The sequence below is a fragment of the Cibotium barometz genome, chromosome 29, assembly GCF_041138505.1.
Source record: "Cibotium barometz isolate CiBa-2024 chromosome 29, ASM4113850v1, whole genome shotgun sequence".
In the NCBI taxonomy this organism is placed as follows: Eukaryota; Viridiplantae; Streptophyta; class Polypodiopsida; order Cyatheales; family Cibotiaceae; genus Cibotium; species Cibotium barometz.
The window spans coordinates 9,169,475-9,190,966 of record NC_141074.1 but is presented as its reverse complement, the minus strand read 5'-3'; the positions used below and the strand labels follow the sequence as shown (position 1 = coordinate 9,190,966).

General features: G+C 40.9%; 1 protein-coding gene across 2 annotated transcripts; it reads right to left on the bottom strand.

Moving 5' to 3' along the window:
• Positions 1–19,104: 19,104 nt before the first annotated feature.
• On the bottom strand, positions 19,105–21,032 carry LOC147621806 (uncharacterized). Of its 2 annotated transcripts, XM_086822826.1 has the most exons (4): positions 20,804–21,032; positions 20,570–20,639; positions 20,335–20,463; positions 19,105–20,187 (listed from the first exon to the last, which is right to left on the bottom strand). In XM_086822826.1, the coding sequence occupies exons 1-4, from the start codon at positions 20,906–20,908 to the stop codon at positions 19,286–19,288; spliced, it is 1,206 nt and encodes a 401-aa protein (XP_086678952.1). In that variant the 5' UTR covers positions 20,909–21,032; the 3' UTR covers positions 19,105–19,285. The 2 variants fall into 2 exon arrangements, with proteins under 2 accessions (XP_086678952.1, XP_086678951.1); XM_086822825.1 differs by having other exon boundaries at positions 19,105–20,463; positions 20,804–21,031.
• Positions 21,033–21,492: the final 460 nt, after the last annotated feature.

Genomic DNA, 21,492 nt, shown 5'->3' with positions numbered 1-21,492 from the left:
ACGACTCAGAGCCTGAGCACCGTATGGTCAGCACCCTCTAGGATCCTTCGCAGGTCACCTAGCGCTTCACTTATAGGCCGCTTGCTTAGTCTCTCATCCATCGTATCAGAAGCTCACCATTTAAATCGAACGGAGGCTAGTCAAGACCTTGATCAACCTTGCTATGCGAGACGTCCTCCATTGACTCTCTGTCAGCTGTTACAACTTTATCAGATAGGTCTCCACGACCTCATTCACAAGACGATCAAAATGCTTCCCCCAACAGTTTTGACATAAAGTAGTCATTTAAAAACACGTCATAAATACAGTTTCTAAAACGAACTCTCATCTTTCCACATTGTTCCACATCAATTCTCATTTATTTCATATGTATTCCCATTCTCATCACATCATTTTCCATCTCATCACATCTTTTTTCATTTATCTGCATTAGATCTCATCCACTCGCATTTACCCATATTCACATCTCATCCACTCGCATTTACCCATATTCACATCACATCACATCATATTCATTCACATCACATATCACATCTATCCGAATTTACATCACATCTCATTCACTCACATCCCGATTCACATGACATCACATCTCATTCATTCACATCCCGATTCACATCACATCTCATCTCATTCATTCACATCCCGATTCACATCACATCACATCTATTCACATATATCACATTCATTTACATCACATCCATTTACATCAGTCACATCACATTCATTCATTCATATCCACCACATTCATTCTCATAACCATTCCATCACATGCATTCTATCCACAATATATCACATCACTTCTATCCACATCATATCTCATTCATACACATCTCATCTCATTCATCCACATCCATCCAATCGTTCACATGTACGTTTACTCACATCTATCCATACATTCATATCTATCACTTCACATCCACATATATTCATGTCACATCACATTCTTTCACATACATATCCACATCCATTCTTTCACATACTCATTCACATCCATTCTTCTCATACACATTCACATCCATTCTTCACATACACATCCATATCCATTCTTCACATACACATCCACATCCATTCTTCACATACACATCCACATCCATTCCTCACATACACATCCACATCTTTTCATCACATACACATACACATCCACATCCACATCCACATCCACATCCATACATTCATTCACATCTATCTGATTCTCATCACATCTATTCACATCACATCTCATCACATCTATTCACATCACATCACATTACATCCATCCATTCATTCACATCTATCTGATTCACATCGCATCTCATTCATTCATTCACATCTATCTGATTCACATCGCATCTCATCACATCTATTCACATCACATCTCATTTCTATGCAAGTTTTCAGTTTGATTTTCTTTTGAATACAAGGAGTATTTCTTGAATCAGTATCCCCAAAACTTCTTGATCAGAATTCTGAATTTCATACCAAAATTCCTCGAATTCTATAACCTTGATCCACAGATCAATTCGAAGGGTCTCAAACTTAGTTTGAGATTTGGCGAGAGTTTTGAGTGTATTTTTCTAAATTGGTCACACCTTCTTTTCTCAAAACTGATGAAAGAGTTTGGTCTTAGTCATAGTCTGATTCAAGGTTTGAGTCGGATAAGATTTTTCCTGATCTATTTTTCTCAAAAAGGTTTGATAATTCAGTTACTATTTTACTGATCTATTTTTCTCAAAAAGGTTTGATAATTCAGTTACTATTTTACTGAATTTCTTTCTTTGAATATTCACTTAACTAATTTCTAAATTAGTTACAAATTCCAATGAGGAATAGATTAATAATTTATCTGAATATTTTGTTCTCAATAGATTTCCTGAATTCTCTTTTTACAATCTGTGTTAATATAAAACGATAGAAATTTCTCTCTTAGACTATTTAATTATTCATTTATCAAGCACTCATAGAATTTAAACATAGAATTTAAAAGAATTCTAATTTTGATATAAAAAATCTTTATGCATCTATTTATGCATAAAAATCAACTTCAGTGGGAATAACACTTTTATTAAAAAAAATCATTTTATGCATCTGTTTATACATAAAAATCAACTTCAATGGGAATAACATTTTTAAAATAAAAATAATTTCTTTATGCATCTATTTATGCATAAAAATCAATTTTTATAAGAATAACGCTTTTATAAAAAAAATTCTTTATGCATCTTTCTATGCATATAAATCAGATTTAATAAGAATAACACTTTTGTAATTAAAAAAATTCCTTTATGCATCTTTCTATGCATAAAAATCAATTTAATGAGAATAACACTTTTGTAATAAAAAAAAATCCTTTATGCATCTTTCTATGCATAGAAATCAATTTTAATGAGAATAACACTTTTGTAATAAAAATATTCCTTTATGCATCTTTCTATGCATAAAAATCAATTTTAATGAGAATAGCACTTTTGTAATAATAAAAATCCTTTATGCATCTTTCTATCTTGTAACAACCAATACATCATGAAGATCCTCAACTTCTTCCACCTTCATACATTGAGTACAATCACAATTCCAATGTGTTCCTTGACTATTTTTTTTGTTTGTTTCAGTCATATTTCAGGTTCTTGAATTGTTTCTTCCAACATTACCACATTCAGTTGGGCAGGAGGTTGAGTTTGTTGATTAAGGTTTTCTTTTGGTGTATCATTGTATCTGATGATAGGAATTCCCCTCTCATTCCTGTGCTTGCACCACAATTCACAAGATGGTCCTTGTCTATGTCTGTGTACACCACAGTAATTGTAGGTATTATTGTTGTTAAATCCCCTGTTTTGATTATAATTCCTCTTCTGTCCCCCCCCCCCCATTGGTTCATATTTGGATTCATGGGTTGGAATTGGTTTTGATTGAAATTCTAATTTCTCCTAGGAGGACCTGTGGCTCTCTTGTTTTCTTCCATCCCAACTTGATTGGCTTGTGGGTTTACAGGTTGACTCATTGACACAATATGTGGAGGTAATCTCCCCCTATACTGTGAATTATACCAACAGTTGGCTGCAACATGCCCCAATTTTTTAGATATCTCACAAGAGGGGCTGGCTGACTCCACCACAGGGGCTGGCTGACTCTCTCTCTCTCTCTCTCTCTCTCTCTCTCTCTCTCTCTCTCCCCCCTAAAACCTTTCTAAGCATAACACACCATGGAGGGTAGTGCATCTTTGTCAAGGAGAAGGCCAAGGGACAAGGTTGGGGATCTACTGATGCACAATACGAGGGATGAACATGAAGATTGGGTGTATTTGTAGCCCAGTTCCACTACTAGACCGCATCGAGTTTGACACTCGAGATGTCGTTGAGCACCATTGGAAGGGGAGTCTACTAGTATTCAAGGAAACAAGGTGACATGATGGATTGGTGGCCCTAGTGCAACATGTGTACTTGGCATCGAAAATTTCTTTGCACCCACATCATAATAGTCCTCATTTCCCTTGAAGCTATATGCTTTCACTTTAGTATGTTAATGTACATGGTATGTGAACTGTTCTTTTCAACTTTATTTGATAGTTTCCTCATTTCCAGATATTTTCCCTTCCAAAATCATTAAGGAGGAGCAGCCCATAAGGAGCCTAATAGGAACATTATATGTTGTACACGCACATATCATTGGGGATGGTGTATTCTCTGATAGTGCCCCTTCTAACTTTGCTAGTCAAAAGATTTTCTTCCACACCCAAAACTATGTAGTCCTAACACAGGTCAATGGGTTTGGTAAGCTTGAAGAAGTCTCCTCTCCTTCCCTCTCTAGTGCTGAATGGCCAATGCCTAATGTTTGGACTATTATTGCTCTTAAAGTAAATATGGCCAATGATATACATTCTTCTTTGAAGTACACAAAGGTCTCAAGATCGGTTGGTCTTAGCTAGGCATGCCCTGTGCATGTGTTTTCCCACATGTTTTCGGCCATTACTTGCATACGAATGCCAACAATGTACGTGTGCAAGATGGTAGAAATTGAAGAGATTGTCATTTTTCTTGGCCAAGGGTGGGACATTGTGGAGGGGGAGCACAAAGGAGAGAATTTCAGGTGCAATGTACTGCATTCTAGTGTTTCCTTTTGATTCTTGCGAGCTCGTACCACTTTGTGTACTCGTTTCTGTTACGAGCAGTCGATGAGAAAGAAGGGTGCATAGATACCCTTACAAGGTCAAGAGGAGGTTGTAGAGCCTATAAATCTCTCTATAGGCCTACCTAATGTGGGGACATAGATTGTCCAAGAAAGTAAGCATTGTATCCTTTTAAACGTTCGTGATCACCTATGCATTTTTGGATTTGAAGGAATCAATAATGCTTGGTTCAATGTTGAGGGAAGGTAAGGATTGCTTGACATTTAAACCTCTGTATTTTCTCACCCCTTTCGAGAGTCATTTACTATGTTGTTGGGTGTTTGGATAGGTTGGAAGGAGGATGGAAGCAAACACTAAGGTGTCCTTGGATTGGGGGCCGGATGATGTCACCTTAGTTTAAAGAATCTAAGCTATAAGTGTCCTCCACCACTGGAGAAATTTTGTAATATCCCTCCTTCGGAGTTTTGTACAAAAAATATTTTCTGAGATACTTCTGTGTTTAAAATATGTTGTCTAGTTTCTTGAAGAGGTGGTTTCATATTTTAAAAAAATTAACATTTTTTCATGTTTTTGCATTTTTTTGGTCCAGTGTGAAATGGCTGACTCGCTTGTATAAATAGTACTTTGAAGGCTTGATGTGTCATTTTTGCACTCATTCTCAAGATCACAAGGAACCTCCACACTCGAGCTTCATAGCACATGGCTACCTACGATCGCTTCATGGACTTCCTCCACGTGAGAGTGAGTTTCTAGAGGCCACACACTTGCATGTAATGTTCACTCGCGAGATTGATTGGATCTCCACACTCTGCCTCCATGAAGAGTTATTTGTAGACACATTATCATGCATGGACACCCACATCAAGCCACACTCTGTATCTCTGGCCAACAATGATAGATTGTGGGTGCCCTCCAACCTCCAAGAGTACATCAACCATAATGAAAGACCTTCCAAAAGCGGCTCAAAAGATTTGAAGAAATGGTAATGAGGTCTGGACACTTCCTAGAGCTTGACAAGAAGGGGAAGTACGTAAGCTCAACAAAGGTGCCATTGGTCATTCCTCTCTATCATGGCTAGCCTACTTTGTTTTCTTCCTTTTAGAAGGAGAGGAGGTCAAAATGCCACAACTATGCCTTAGAGGATCCATGCCAAGAAGGAAGAGCCTCAAAGTGCAGCACACATAGGTGTAAGTGAAACCCTGATCATCGCACAACAATTTCTAGGAGGTGTGCTAGGACTCGCAAAAAATATGCACCTCTTTGAGGTCAATGGAAGTGGCACAAAAATTGAAGATGAAGATGACTCTGCCCCCCTTCCTGAGATAGAGATTGACTCTTTATGTCCGGTTATGGTAGGAGGGAGCTTTCCAAACTTTTTGTGATAGAAGGCACATACAATACATCTGACATAGACTTTGTTTCACCATTGTGCATAAGCAATGGTACATTTCCAACATGTGTAATGGCATGCTGGGTATCATCTCCTGTCTCCACATAGCCTTTCACATCCATAGGCTTCATATGCTCAAACCATTCACCATGACAAGTCATATGGTTTGATGCTCCAAAGTCCATATACCAAGTGTCATCATTTTCAGCATTTATCATCATAGATCCCACAACATGTTTCATGGCAAACAAGTGATTTGTGTTGCCATCATTACTGCTTGATGCATGTTGTGCATAATGTCCACCATGTTGTGCTCTACCCCCTCTCAAATCATTTTGTTTGTGGAAACAATCACGTGCCATATGACCAAATTTCCACAGTAATGGCATTCCACATCTTGCATAGATGTTTGTTGACCTTGCCAACATCCTCTACCACGAGGATTACCTCTGCCTCTCTGAGGTGTATATCCACGACCACCTCTAGCACCATATGTAGGTTGAAAATTATATTGCGGTATATTGCGGTGACCAGTCTTGCCATCCACGACCATTACCACGGCCATGTGATGCAAATCTCCCCTGCCTCTAGATCCTCTTTGTGAGTAAAAAGCTTGATTTCTGCCATTATCATCATGGCTAGTAGATGCATCATGGCTAGTAGATGCATCATGAAAGGTGTCACTGAGTTTGATTTCCTCAACAAGCAAGAGTGAAACCAACTCATCAAAGTCTAGTAAACTTGTACTCCGAACTGAGATGGATGTATCAAAAAATTTATACTCCTTGCCAAGACCACGCAAGGTAATGTCTACCAAATCATCAGGCATGGGGGCATTGATTGTTGCCAATGCATCTGGATACTTCTTTATCTCTTGTACATAATCATGGATGCTCCTTCTATTTCGTTTCACATTATGAATCTGTTGTCGCAACTGAGACTTGCGAGACGAGCACTAGTGTCTGTATCAAACAGCTTTACCAATGCATCCCCCATGCATCCTTGGGATTCTCAGCATCATGTATGTGTATGAGCATAGCATCCAAAATACATATAGACAGATAATGCAACACTTTGTATGCTCTTTCTGACCATTGCTTTATGAGCTATAACCTGTTGCTGTGTAGGTTGTTGCGGTAGTTCCGGCTCTGGCTCAGCACTTGTAATAAGATTCCAAAAACCTTTTCCCTTCAGAAAACTTTTGATTCTGTACTTCCATGCCTGGAAGTTCTTCCTATCTAGCTTTTCACCCACAATTTGTACTGGATTATCCGACATATTTGCTCAATGTAAATGCACCTTCCGTACACTTCCAAATCTGTAAACGAGCCTTCCTTAGCTCAACCACACTCTATTGAGCATTCCAGATACTCCAAAGTATCTCAACAAACTTCAATTTTGATGTAGAAAATCAAACTATATACATCCAAAATGAACTGGTTTATGCAGTCCAAGATACCCTGCTTTGATGCACTTTCCAAGGCTCCAAATTGTAATGTAGTGGTTCAATCAAGTGTGCATAACTTGCATTGACACCTAAACAACCTCAATGTTGCATATCAACACTATCCAAGTTGCGTGCATACCATTTTTATCAAACCCCCTTCTCTGTTTTAGGAAAAACCAGTAGTAAAATGGCTCTAATTTCTTGAATCCTTGTCCAAATTGAGAGACTAGGCATTCATTAGCTTAGCAAAGATGTCCGCTAACTCCATGTAAAAGGAATTAGACCAATTGTTTAAGACGAGTGAGTAATTAGTCGATTAATCACACTCTGTTTCACTAAACACAATAGATAGCTTGTTTAATCAGCACATTTCCAGCTCCATAGATCATAATTGCTCAATCCAATCATATAGCAACCTCCTTGGGTATGTGAATTACAAATTCGCTAAGCCAATTTTGAAATTTGTCAGACACAATACTTGATTTTGAGCCTCCACCTATCAAATTGTTGAAAAACTGCCCTGTTTCTCTGTAGATGCTACGCTGCCTGTTGTACAGAGGATTTGGGAAGGTTATAGTGCTAATTGATGATGCAATCAGATGCCCAACACACCTAGGCAAGTGTACAATCCATCAATGGTATGATTTTTGCCAAAAACTTGGTTTAATTTCATTAAAATTTGACCTCATTTTCTCTGTTTTGTGAGAGCTCAAAAACCAGTAATTTTCACTCATTCAAATGCATCATATTTGCTCCAAAATTAGTGTAGGGCTTGCACATGAGTTGCCAATACATACATCCTTGTCACATACATGTTTCTTTGCCAGATTTTCATCTATTTTCACCATACATAACCGCTTCCAAGCTTCAATGGAAAGCTTCCAAAAAGCCAAAATTTTCAATTGCTTTGGGCAACCCTAATTTGCTTTGTTTTTGCTTGAATCACCTGCAATCCGCTCAAGGGTGTTTAGTAGACCTTACCCGGTAGGCCAAGCTCTCAAATCTGATAGAAATCAGTGTGCTCCAAGCTTCAAAGTATCAATGGCAAGCTTCACAGCTGCTTCTCCCTCTTCTCTCACTCACTCATAAACCCTAATAGAGAGCACCTGGCTCTGATACCATGTTGAAAAATAGGTAGAGGAAGAGGAGACACACACACAGGAGCAAATCCTAATATATATTGCAAACCCTAACCATAGAGGGAAGCCATATCCCTTCTCACACAATGCATAAAGCCATAATCCATAATACACAAGACACACTATGAGTTGTGTCCACACTCTACTAACCCTAGCTAATGTCCACACACTATGACCAGCTGGACGTGGTCATTTATGTCTCACACATGCTGCTACCTAACATGCCAGCACATAGCACAGCTGGCACACATTGACATCGAGCTTGAATCTCAACAATTCCACCGTGTCTCCTACCGCGAGCGTTGTCACTACAGGTCCTCATCCCTCCTCTCACCTCACTTCAATCACACACACTCACTAGCATGCATTAGGGAGAGAGATTAGCAAGAGAAAGACTCAACTGCACAATGGGAGAGAGATTAGCAAGAGAAAGACTCAACTGCACAATGGGAGAGAGATTAGCAAGAGAAAGACTCAACTGCACAATGGGAGAGTATGTTGTATTATGAGAGAAATTCACTTATATACATGGCCATAAGTGTTCACACTCATTAAACTATGGCCGACCGGGCACTTTAGGCTAATAAGAGGCCTAATGCTATTACAATGACTACTCTCATAATATATCCATGAAGTACATCACTTAGGACTTCATCCTATCTTGCTAACACATGCTCTTGAAGTGGGAATCGCCATAAATACTCCATCACACCATTACAGGCACTTGCCCAAGTTATAGCTTTGGACACTATTGTTTTATATCTTGAATGTATGACCCTTTAGTGTATCTACAACCTTGATGTAAGATAATGGTGGTAGCTCTTGTTAATCCTAGAATTGGATTAACATCCCCCCTTCCAGATGATGGCGATCGCGTCCGTGTGATCGCGTTGAAGACCTTTGTTTGGGGAGAATGAAAAAGCTTTATCGATGGCTTTGATGTTGAATGACGTTCAATGGTCTTTGTTCCTTCGGCGGAGGAAATAAGAAAAGCTAGTTAATGAATGAAGAGGTTAGTGGTGTATTGGGAATTCCTGACGGGGAGTGGGGTTTTTTGCGAATGATTGAATTTTTATATTTGTGTGAGCTCCCTTTTTTTTGGGCTCGATTTGCTTTTGGAAATCATTGGCAAGGTTACATGTGATTTTTGTTAGTAGGGAAACTAAGAGATGTTAATAATGGGAGAGAACAGAGAGAAGGATCCAGAGGAACGTAGACTTAATCATGAGATTGTGATTCTCAGTTCCTCATTTTATTCATTGAAGTGACATTCATCATCTGAAGTAATTAGCTTTTGATGATGTCCTTTTGTGTGGCAGGATTCTTATTAAATGCTGTTGAGAAGGGCCTGTTTTTGTCTTCTTTTGCCCATGTTCTTTTTATGTTTTTATGTATATTGAAGTGCTCTTATGAATAATATTTACATGTACAAGAATTGAGTCATATAGACTCTTATTGAACTGCTATTTGAAGTAGCCACTTGTTGTGGTGAGGATTAGCTAGCGATGGGCAATTGGATGTCCTCATGTGTTTTGTTGGGATTCTTTCACCGATTTACGGGCCTCTTCCTTGTGACCTTGTATTTGAGCTCATCAATGTGAGCCTACATTTTTCCCATGTTGTTCGTGGCCTCCTGATGCTGGTCTTTGTAGGCCATCTTCGCGGAGCTGCCATCTTGTCCTGTAGATCATCATAGTTCTTCTAGAGGGTCGCTTGGTCTTTCAGGAGGGCCATGGCCAACAAGTCTTCCGTTGATGTGTCCCCCCCCGGAGTATGGCACCATCGCCAGTTGTTGGTAGGTTCTGCATGTTAATCAGATCCTTTGGGTTTGGCTCCTCTGGTTCTTGGATAGGCTTCTTGCCCAGGGCAGTTAGTTTGGTGTTTTGATCTTTATACCAGGGCGAGCTCTTGCTTCAGCTAGTCCATCTTTAAAAGGAGGTTTTCATGGACTACGTCGGGTAGGGTTGATGCTTTTGATTTGGCGGGGACTAGATCGGGGCCGTCGGGACTCTCAATACTACCACCTATTGTTGGGAGTGTGCTTGGCTCGGCGTTCCAGATTGAGCATCCCCTTCATCATTGGAGTCGGTGTCCTCCCTTGGTTGGATTTCCGGTTGCTTAAACTAGCTGGTGAGGATTAGGCAGGGGAGCTCGTCCATGAGGTGGTTCAAGAGACGGATCACGTCATCCTGCAAAGTGTCAGAGAGCTCGGCTAGGACTTTGGTGTCGATCTGGATGGTACTGGGAGGAGGGGCCGATGTGATCAGCAACTTCGATTTTGTGAGAGCATCTAGTAGCTCGAAGAGGCCAACCTTTTCCATATATGACCTTGAAAGGGTCTTGAATGAGGAGTATTATTATATGAAAACTATAAAATAAAAATGTAATTATACCATGAACTATGTCGTTGGGAAATATAGGCTACTCTAAGTAGATCCAAGATAGTGTTATTGTGGTAACCTTAGTGTGTCCATTGGTTTCTGGAAAAAGCGAGTGTAGAAGTTTAACTTAGTACCTAAGTTGGAGAAAAGAGTGATCCAAAAATTACTACATGACTTAGAGTCTTTATAAAAAATAATGACTTTTGAAATACTGTGATGCAAAAAGATTTGTTTGGTAATAAAAGTAAACATATTCAATTTCCTATTGAAAGAAATTTCTTTTATCATAATTGACATAGAGCTGATTCTCTCAAAGAAGCGAGAGCATTTTTTCCAAATGTTGTTCATGCTCTTGACGATTCTTATTGAAAACTTAGATATTATTAAAAACACTACAATAAAATTTTGATATTTCAAGAATATTATATTCACCATTTTGTTGTTGAAAGTAGTTGAGGCATTAGTCAAACCAAAAGATATAACTAAAAACTCATAGTGATCAGTTTGGGTTCTAAAACCAGTCTTGAAAATGTCTCCTTCATCCATATGAATCTGGTGGTAACTAGACTTGAGGTCAATTTTACTAAATACTCATCTTTCTTGTGCTTGTGTTGTAAAGTCATCCACTCGTGGTATCAGATATTGGTTCTTCATAGTGATCTTGTTTAAAGCACAATAATTGATATGCATTTCAAATGGAGAACTACTAGGTCTTAGCTCTAGGTCACCGAAGATACCCACACGTGCGTCGGGGAAGAAAATCGAATAATGAGTTAGAGTTGTTTTTTGAACTCAGGTATGGATTTGGTTGATTGGCCTTGCTGGTCCTCAACGAAAGAGTCCATGACTCTTTTATATGGATCTGTTGGTTGATCTTGCTGATCTTCAACGGAGAGTCCATGTGGATTTTTCTTATGTGATTATAATTGCGGGTACTATGAGCTAGGAACTATTGAAAAGGCTCCTGAGTGAACAGGTGGTGAGCATTCTGGTTACCAATGATGCCATAGGTATACCGATGAAGGAATGATTGCAAATTGGAACTCAAGCTAGATATTTTGGAGGATTATGATTAGTGATACTATGGTTTCATTGAAATATTATTTTAAAGACAGCTGAATCTGTGAAACATGCAATTTTACATTGGGTGTGTAAGTGGTGTGACTATCTTGAAGTTTGCTTGAAGCACCAGCTAAGGGGCCTGGGAACTCTTTTCCCTTGTACCCGGGGTAAAACATAACCAGATTCCTAAATGGACCCTATCACTACAATTGTTGGGCGGTTGGCTAACCCATGGGATTGGATGGGGTTAGGCTGGACTAAAGGATCCCTAAAATGAGACTCAATTCTGTTATGTTACGATAGATGAAGTAAATCCCGGATAGTCCTTGTTCTATGGAAAAGAATCAACGAACACCATATTGGGGAATATGGGAATTTCCCACAAGTTTGGGACACGTGGTCAAAAGTTCGGATTAACCATAACTTGAACACCACTAATCCAAAATGAGCGCTTTATAGCTCTTTAAATTCCATTTTTCAAGCACTTTCCAACGATAGGTCATATGATAGGGTTTTGAGAAACTTACAAACATGTTATCCATGTCCCCTTTTTTAACTATTCAAAAATGGGAATTGGGATTAGATTATTAATATTTGCAGGCCTTCTGATAGTCTGGAAGAATTTTGAAAAAGAGATCATTAAAAATCCAACCATTGGATTTGCAATTTTTACTAACCAACACATTCTACTAATGTCTCAGTATCTACCCACTCTTTTGATCTACAAGATTGAGGATTTTAAGTGGTAGCTATTGTGGGTACAAAAGGTGGTATATATTATAACACTTTAAAGACCTTGAAATATTTAAAGAAAATAGACAAGTATCTTAAAATTTTCTCAAAAAATCAAGTTAAGCTCCATATTATGTGAAGATCTAAGGTACAAAGTGGGAATCTCATATGAGTTTATATGTAAAAGATATTAGCATTTTATGGAATCAGTTCAAATTTGGGACAGGGTGTATCTAGACGAGATTTCACTATCTTAGAATGTGGGCATGTCACAAATTGCCACATCAAGCGACATGACCAATACATATGCATTACAAGTTCCAGCGAGGCTTGCTCTTACAATGCCCGACAATAATCGTGTCACTAGCACTGCCTCTGTTGAGATATCGAGCTCATCTAGTGAGGCAGTGGACATATAAGGCGGTGGACACTGATGACCCGCGTGGGGGATAGGCCCCACACTTACACCACTGGCATGGTTGGTGAGATCATGGGTGATATGCGGCTAGTGAGATGGCAGGCTCTGTGAGACAGCCATTCTTGAGACTAGCATAGTTATAGCACCAGCTCATTCAGTTGGGTTCACACTATAGAGAACCCTAGTATGTATTTGGTTGAGTACCTTTTCATATTGTGTGTACTCTTATCTTTGTATATGGTGTGTTGAGTATTGTGTGTTGAAGAAGAATATTTTCAGCCTCTCACCTTGTCATATTGTGTGTACTCTTATCTTTGTATATGGTGTATTGAGTGTTGTGTGAAGAAGAAGAAGATTTTCAGCCTCTCACCTTGTGTGTTCGCTTTTAGGGTTTTGTGAGTGTGTGTGTGTGTGCTTGCAAGAGCTCAAGCTCCCTTCTCCCCTACATCTTTTCATGGTATCAGAGCCTGGTTTATGCTAAGGGCTGAGCTGCAAGCAAGAGAAGTACAGGAAGCGGTACGAGAGTAAGAGCTTCATTTACTCTTCCCTATTTGTGTTGGCGACCTACAGCCTTGTCGGGAGCTCTACGGGAGGCACCGGCAAACGATCTCTGATTGAGGAGCTTTCTTCGCAGGAGTAAACCTATAGGGAAACTATTTGGTCCTATCGGATGGAACTTTTCGGGCTGAAAACGCGTTTTGGGTGCATTAGGACCTCTGTTTTTTGAAAAGCAGGCGAGTTCGAGCACTACAGGTAAGTCATCGATTCTATGCAGAACTCTATTTTAAGAACTACAGGAAGACAGATTGGTTGTGCAGACATTGTGTGTGCTGCAAGGAGATCAAACAGTTGCCATTGGGTGTATGTATGCACATTGAGGTCACTGGTTGTGACATTTGAGTGTAGTACAGTACCCTGTAGAAAATACAGCAGTTTGTGCAGGATAAACCAGAGTGTTGTTTCTGGTAAATTTGTGTCTGGCAAGATGTCAAATGATGGCATAAACCAGATTGTTGCTGAGAAGCTTTACAAGAACAACTTCCATGCTTGGAGGTTTAGGTTGACAAATTTCCTGATGGGAAAGTGTTACTGGGACTACATAGAAGGTGAGCATGCAGAGGCACCGGAGATACCGGAGATTAATCCTACTGCTGCAGATGTGAAAGAGTTCAAGGATTGGAACCAAGGAGCCAGAAAAGTTATGTATTTGCTCTATATCAGTATATAGGATACCATGATTGGGCACATACAGGATGCCAAGTCCCCCAAGGAGGCGTGGGACACCTTGGTTAAACTCTATGAAATGAATACCAAGGCACGAAAGATATAATTGAAGAATGAACTTCATACTGTGGAGAAAAAGAGTATGCCTGTGAATGATTATGCATTGAAGATCAAGGGTATTGTGGAATCCCTTGTATCTATTGGTGTTTCAGTAGATGATGATGATAAGGTGGAAGTCTGTCTACGTGGTCTCGGGCCATAATACAAGGCGTTCAAGACGTCTATTCAGACTCGGAAAAACATTCCCAATTTCACAGATTTGGTGTCTATGTTGATTATAGAAGAGAAGAGCTTGGGTGAAGACCAATAGTCTTCACAAAACAAAAACAGTTCAGAGCAACAGGCCTTCTACAAAAGTTTAGGAAAAGGACGAGGTAGAGGAGGCCGTGGACGCGGCCAAGGAGGTGGCCGAACAGGTAATCAAAATTATGGCCAGCAAACAGCAACAACAACAGTCTCAGAATTCACAACAACAACAACACGTAGGTGGAAGAGGCCAATTCAGAGGCAGGGGGAGTCAGAGGTCGTGGAAATTAGCAAAGGTAGTATAATGATACACATGGATGCCTTTATGGTAAGCCTGGACATGTGCAGGCAGATTGTTATAAGAAGCAGGGTGACAAGTAAAATGGAAAATTGCAGCAAAACAACTATGCATCCTTGAGTAGAAACAATGAGGATAATGAAAGGTTGTTTGTTATGCAGCATGTCGTTAATACCATGTCTAAAAATATTGAAGCAGCACATAAAGATGATGTATGGTACGTTGATTCAAGTGCCTCGAACCACATGACAAGTCATGGGGAGTGTGGTTCAAGGAGATGAAAAACCTTGAAAGACCAGGTTTCGTGGAAACAGGGGATGACACTGCTCATCCAATTGCCCATGTTGGAGATGTGCCTTTGTCTATGCAGGATGGCAAAGTGAAGTACCTTGTTGCAGATGTACTTCATGTTCCGAACATAACAAAGAATCTGGTTTCAGTTGGCCAGATGATTGTGCAGGGTTTGGAGGTTCGGTTTAACCCTGATGGTTGTTATATTGAAGACTTTAAAGACATGTTCACGTTGGTTCCAAAAGGTAACAGAGTGGGCAGAATGTTTACGTTGAATGTAAATATGCCTGAAGTGAGTGCTGCGATGTGAATGAAGTGAGTGCTGTGATGTTTGCAAATGGTTCAGAATGTTTACGTTGAATGTAAATATGCCTGAAGTGAGTGCTGCGATGTTTGCAAATGGTTCAGGAATTGATTTCAAAGTTATGGTTAAAAAGCAATGGTTGAAAAGCAAACAGGGAAACATGTAAAGTGCCTAAGGTTAGATGGAGAGGGAGAGTACTTCTCCAACGAGTTCTCTGAATTTTTGCAGAAAAATGGTATTCAGAGACAATTTACATGCAGACACTCTGCAACAAAATGGAGTTGCTGTAAGCGGAAAAACAAGCACATTGCTGAGATTGCGCGAGCATTGATGGGAGAGAAGAATATGCCGCATAGCTATTGAGCTGAGGCTGTTTCTACAGCAGTTTATATCATGAACAGGACTCCAACTGCAGTCATACATGATGTAACTCGAGAGGAGAGGTTTACTGGTGGCAGAAAACTTGATTTGTCTCATTTGAAAGTCTTTGGATGCATTGCATATGTGCATGTGCCAGATGAGCTGAGAACTAAGCTGGATTCAAAAGCTGAAAAATGTGTGTTTATTGGGTATTCCCTTGAGCAAAAGGGATACAGGTGTTATAACCCTGCTACACGTGAGCTGAGGGTAAGCAGGGATGTTGTTTTTGATGAGATGAGCAGCTGGTCTGCTGTTGAAAAAGAAGCTGTTGTTGGGACTGATGTAAGTGGAAATGTGGTTGCACAAAATGCAAGTCAGCAATCACAGTCTTTGAGTGGACCAGGAGAGTCCTCATCTAGTGGTTCAGTAGTTGATAGACCATGGAGTGGCATGCTGCATCATAATACCAGTCCTGCAAATGTGATTAGTACATCACATAAAGGCAAAGAGAAAGTGGTTGAGCCCCTTAGTATGCGTGACATTTCTGCAGGGCATTCTCATGTTGATGGAGAGTCTAGTGGCTCAGAGATGAGCCTTGATGAGGATCTTGGGATACCAGCTATGAGAACACCTGGTGTAAAGAAGGCTATGGAAGCCATGAATGCAAAGCTGCAAAGATCTCGGAGAGTGAAGAATCCTGTGCAGAGGTTTACCTATGATGGTTATGTGGCACATCACTATGCATTAATGGCAAAAGTTGTGCAGGTTGTAGAGCCCACATGCATTGATGAGGCTGTTGGAAATATGTGTTGGGAGAAAGCTATGGATGAGGAGATGGATGCACTATTTAGAAATGAGACTTAGGATTTAGTGCAATTGCCTGAAGGCAAGAAAGCCATTGGATACAAGTGGGTGTACAAAGTAAAACATAATAGTGATGGGAGCATAAGCAGGTACAAGGCTAGATTGGTAGCCAAAGGATATGCACAGACATATGGCATTGATTATGAGGAAACTTTAAGCCCAGTTGCCAAGATGGCAACAGTGAGAGTTCTGATAGCAGTGGCTGCGTCAAAGCAATGGTCTTTACATTAGATGGATGTAAAGAATGCATTCTTGCATGGGGATTTGCAGGAAGAGGTGTATATGTTGCAGCCACCTGGTTATGAGGATGTGAGTCACCCCGAGCATGTTTGTTGCAGGTTGAAGAAAGCCTTGTATAGCTTAAAACAAGCACCACGAGCATGGTCTGACAAGATTTCTGAATATCTTGTCACTATTGGCTTTCATGTAGCCAATGTAAATTTCTCGCTGTATGTGAGACACAGTGATAGAGGGGTTGTGCTTGTTGTCATCTATGTAGATGACCTGATCATTATGGGGGACCATGATGTAGAGATCTTTTATGTAAAGATCTTGTTTAGACAGAAGTTTGAGATGAAGGATCTGGGGGAGCTCAGATATTTCTTAGGCATTGAGGTGATTAGGTCACCACGTGGTATTGGATTACTGCAGAGACAGTATGGCTTGGACATGTTGTTCTAGTATGGTATGACAGGCTACACCTATCTCAGTGCCATTCGATCAGAATGGCAAGTTGAGTGCTGATTCACGAGAGATTTTTGAGAGCAAGTACATCTGTGAATTGATCGAAGTTCTCTTTTGAAAAGGGCCTTCTAGAAATTAGACAAACATTTCTTATGCATGTTGTTAGCATATAGCATACACTATAAAGGTTAACTGCCAATAAAATTGGCATGTGTGTCCTTTCCTTATCTAAGCCTTAAGCATTGAGGCTTATTTTTAAGAGCTTGAGCATTTGAGTGCTCCACACACACACAAACACAGTAAGAGTTGGAAGAAGAAAAATCAAGCTTGCATATTTGGATTTTTACAACCTTCAGTGCTTGAAACCAACATCCTCTCTCCTCATGTTGACAAGTGCAAAAAAACAAGTAAAACTTGAAATCTTTTAACAAGCATGATCCCATGTTTAATATCAATAGTATTGATGTTTATCCAAAAACCTTCAACTCACAGAAGAAGAATGCATTATAGTACTTAAGCCTAGGATCACCAGGCCTACACGGGTTCTCCAAAAGAATCCACACAAATAATTTTCATAAGAGAATTTGAGACTAATTATTGCACATCATACATGACAAAAGTTAACTTCATTAGTAGGGGAACACAACATTACACTCTATGCTAGCCACAATCAAATTGGCAATTCGAAAATCTCGGGTGCATAAGTTGGGACGAGTTGGTGTAGCCCGTTGCCTGTCAAGTGGAGAGCCCGAGTTCAAGCCCTGCCCTCGTATTTAACATCATGAAACACCCATAATTCACACAAATTTATTTTTTTTTTTAAAAAAAATCTCCAACCCCTCGTTTTTCCTAGTTTTGTTAAAATGTCTTTAAGTTAAACAAACTACTATCAATCATACATGTCACTTTGGAGACGGAAGCATGGCATACATGTGAGCAACAGAAGTTGCACACAGCACGCACACCCCAAAGAGATGGACATTGATCCCAAATTGGCAGGTGATTCCAAATTTGGAGAAAATGCATTCAATATAGTACTCGTATTCAACGTAGACAGCTGCTCTGCATGCATGCATTGTGCATAGTAGTCGTATTCAACGTAGACAGCTGCTCTGCATGCATGCATTGTGCACAAGGAAATCAGCACGAATGCACTAGTGTAGCTTTGTCACACATCAAAGACGCACACAGATATACTTGCTAGATAGGATTGAACCGACGTAAATTAGGGTTGATCCAGGATCTCTTGGAGAAAAGCAGAAATTGCACATAACTGCTCAATGGACAAGCATACAAGTGCTTCAAGTAGAACAACAAGAAATTACAATACAATTCCTTACATGCCCTAGAGTCCAAAATTCCCAATCAACTATCTTGTCAGCATACGTCACTCAACAGTGCGCACACTGCCTTGATGTAGCATTTGACAGCAGACTCGAGTCTTTGTCCCACTGAATTTAACATCTGCCTTGGTCAGCGGATGTTTGTTAACCCAGCTACATCATACAAAGGCAAGGAGGCACTCAATGAAGCACAGAATCCATAAAAACACAGAAATGTTGCATGCAACAGAAACGGATGGGCTTGAACATTATATATAGAGCGGATATAAATAGAAATAATGAAAACTGTAGAGAGAGAAGAGAAACTTGGGATACATCGTAATCTGATAAGAGAGAAGGAAAATTGGGGAAAATCAAACTGTAACAGGGAAAATTGTGGGAAAATTGAGAACCACAATCGTTGCCATGGATGATGATTGAAATTCACATGCCCTCCATGCTACATGAGTCTGACATGTTGCCGGGACAAAAAATAAAAGCACAAATGCAGTCTCCTCCATCATTTCACACCCAGAGTCCACAAGGGAAACATAAACATTCCCAGCACTCAAGAAAACAAATATTGATCGACTATTGCTGAGGAAACAAAAAATATCAAAAGCATTAATGCATGCAGGCACACCCATGCGTTCTAGCACAACTGTGCACACATGCGCGTGTTATTTGAAACCGAGATACAGATGTACATGTGTGTGCATATATATATAGACATGTATATACGATAGCAACCGACGAATACACAAGCACGGATAGATAATTTTGTAATAGCTTGCTGAATCAATGTCATTAACAGACTCAGTTTCACTTATTCACAAGTCTGTCTTCAAAAGGCATACCCGCATTACATGCTAAACCTAGAAAACGGGTACCCTACCCTCTCTTTTTTAATCTACTAAGTCTAGGTTTGTACATGGAAAATTCGCAGCCTGTAGCAACGTCACCAACGAAGGGCGTACGCAGGCTTTGCAGACACATCCCTGCTGTAAGTTTTTCTACAACCTGGGCATCTACCAACATCTGAAGCAATCCTGTGATAGCAAAATAAGCAGAGCCTGAACCCACATGGACAAGGATCGAATGAAGAGTCCGTACTGTCAAGGTCTTCCGTACAAATGGGACACTGAGGTGGGGTAATGGTCAAGTCTTCCGAGGGCTTGCGACGTGGAGACAATTGGTGATTGCAGCCTGGACAGGCAGGTGGACTCTGTTGCTTGTTAAGGCTAGGAAGAGAGCTGGGCCGACAGAGGTCATCTTGCATCCAAGCTCTTCCACTTGTGCTTCGTTGTGCACCTGTTAGTGTCATGGGCTTGGTGCTGGATTCAGCCTTAGGCAGTGTTGTTTGGCTCCTGATGAGATGTTGGTCATCGTCCACTGCTTCTGTTCGGAGTGAGTTTGTGAGTTTCTCCGGTTCAAAATGCAGGCCCAAGGCATCTGCGGCTGCCTCCCAGCCATCCTCAATATCATGGCCATGGTCATGCCCATGCCCATGCTTATGCTCACCTCTCTCATCAAGCCTGCTCTGAGGGCCTTCCTCGCCATTCTTCTTGCGCTCCGCATCAGAGCACTCCTCTTTCTCTGATTTTCCGGGACCCAAACTGACCCTGCCTCCCCTGGATGACCCCCTGCCCACCTTGGTGACCTTGCTCTTGGGACTCTTGTCTCCACATGACTTCGGCGAAGTGTCCGCTTCGCAACAGTACGGAAAAGTACAACTATTATTGTTGGAAGAAGGATTGGAATGGCTCCCCGGGCTGGTTGAGTCTTCCATGTCAAGATGCTTCTTGATCCGCAAGTGAGAGCGAGACTTGGATTTCATGTCAGAAGGCTCAGCCTCCGTTTCTGCACTTCGTGTCATCAGAACCCTAGAATTAGGCTGCATTCCTGCTGAGCTTTGCTGCATTTCTGTGGTAACGTTGGAGCTCTGCTGTGTTCCTGCGGAAACACTAGAATTCATCACAGAAACCCAGGAATGAGGAGGCTCCGCACCTGAAACCCTAGAATCCATCACATGAAGGGAATCCGTGGGGGAAAGCGTTGAAAAATCAGGATGGATGACCTCTCCTATATCGTTCCCGTCTGCATGCGAGTCCTCTTTTTCTTGTTTGAGGCCAGTAACTGCGTGCACGGAAGGCAATGAAAAGATATAGGAAAAAACGTCTGTAGGTGGGGGAAAAAATAAAGGAAGAAGACAATTCCTGAAACGATTTAGGGAGAACGTTACCCTGATAAGAAAGCCACTGTTCCCGACGGGCCTCGAGTTTGCACTGCTTGAGCTTCGCCGATCGATTGACCTGTGCTCGTGCGTGCATGTGTGTGTGAGAGAGAGAGGGAGAGGGAGAGGGAGAGGGAGAGGGAGAGGGGAGGGGAAGCAACACAGCTTACGATTGATTAGCTTATCGAAATAATCTTAAATAGAATGCAGAAATTAAGAATATGTACAGACATGCTAACATACCCTCTTCCGTTTGCTTACAGCATCCTTAAGGATTTCAATGGAAGAGTCGGCAGCCACATGGGCGACGACCGAGGATTCCACGTTAGGCAGAGCGCCGGGGGCCATCTTAGCGCGTGCAGAAATGCAGGGAACGACCCAAACAGAAAAAATCAAAACGCTCGTTTCTCGGTTAGTTAGCGATTTAACCACACACAGACGCACACGAGAGAAAAAAACAGATCTCTACCCCGCCTTTCCCCTGGCGTCCACTTTTAAAAAGCGCCCCGAAGACGATGACCTCCCAAGCCTCAGAGGCTCGCCGAGCCCGTGAGGCTCGGCACCCCCCATCCACCTGCGCCGTTAGATCTAACTACCCCTCTCCCTCATCGCCACCGTCCGCTTCCTCCCCAGCCGACGCTCACAAGCATAGCATTCAACTTCTAGAAGTTTTTTTACAACTTTCCAAAACTTTTTTTAAGGTTAAAGTTTTTTTTGGTCTTTTGTGCTCGTGTGCGTGTGCATGTGCATGTGCATGTGCGTGTGCGCTTTTGCTTCTGAGAGCCACCGTCAATAGCTAGCATGTTTTGAACCCAGCACCTCTTGGATGAGACTTCACCACCTTACCGCTATGCTGTATCTTCAATGGCTAAAGCTAAAGTTTTTAACCCAGTTTGTGAAACTTCCTTTATAGGGTACAACCACCTTAGAAC

What these genes read in the sequence shown, in the direction of transcription:
- LOC147621806 (XM_086822825.1), bottom strand. Translation starts at nt 20,908, where the DNA reads ATGGCCCCCGGCGCTCTGCCTAACGTGGAATCCTCGGTCGTCGCCCAT. An exon ending in CTGTAAGCAAACGGAAGAGG is followed by an intron (nt 20,640 to 20,803) that starts GTATGTTAGCAT and finishes GCACGAGCACAG; the next exon opens with GTCAATCGATCGGCGAAGCT. An exon ending in ACAGTGGCTTTCTTATCAGG is followed by an intron (nt 20,464 to 20,569) that starts GTAACGTTCTCC and finishes CCGTGCACGCAG; the next exon opens with TTACTGGCCTCAAACAAGAA.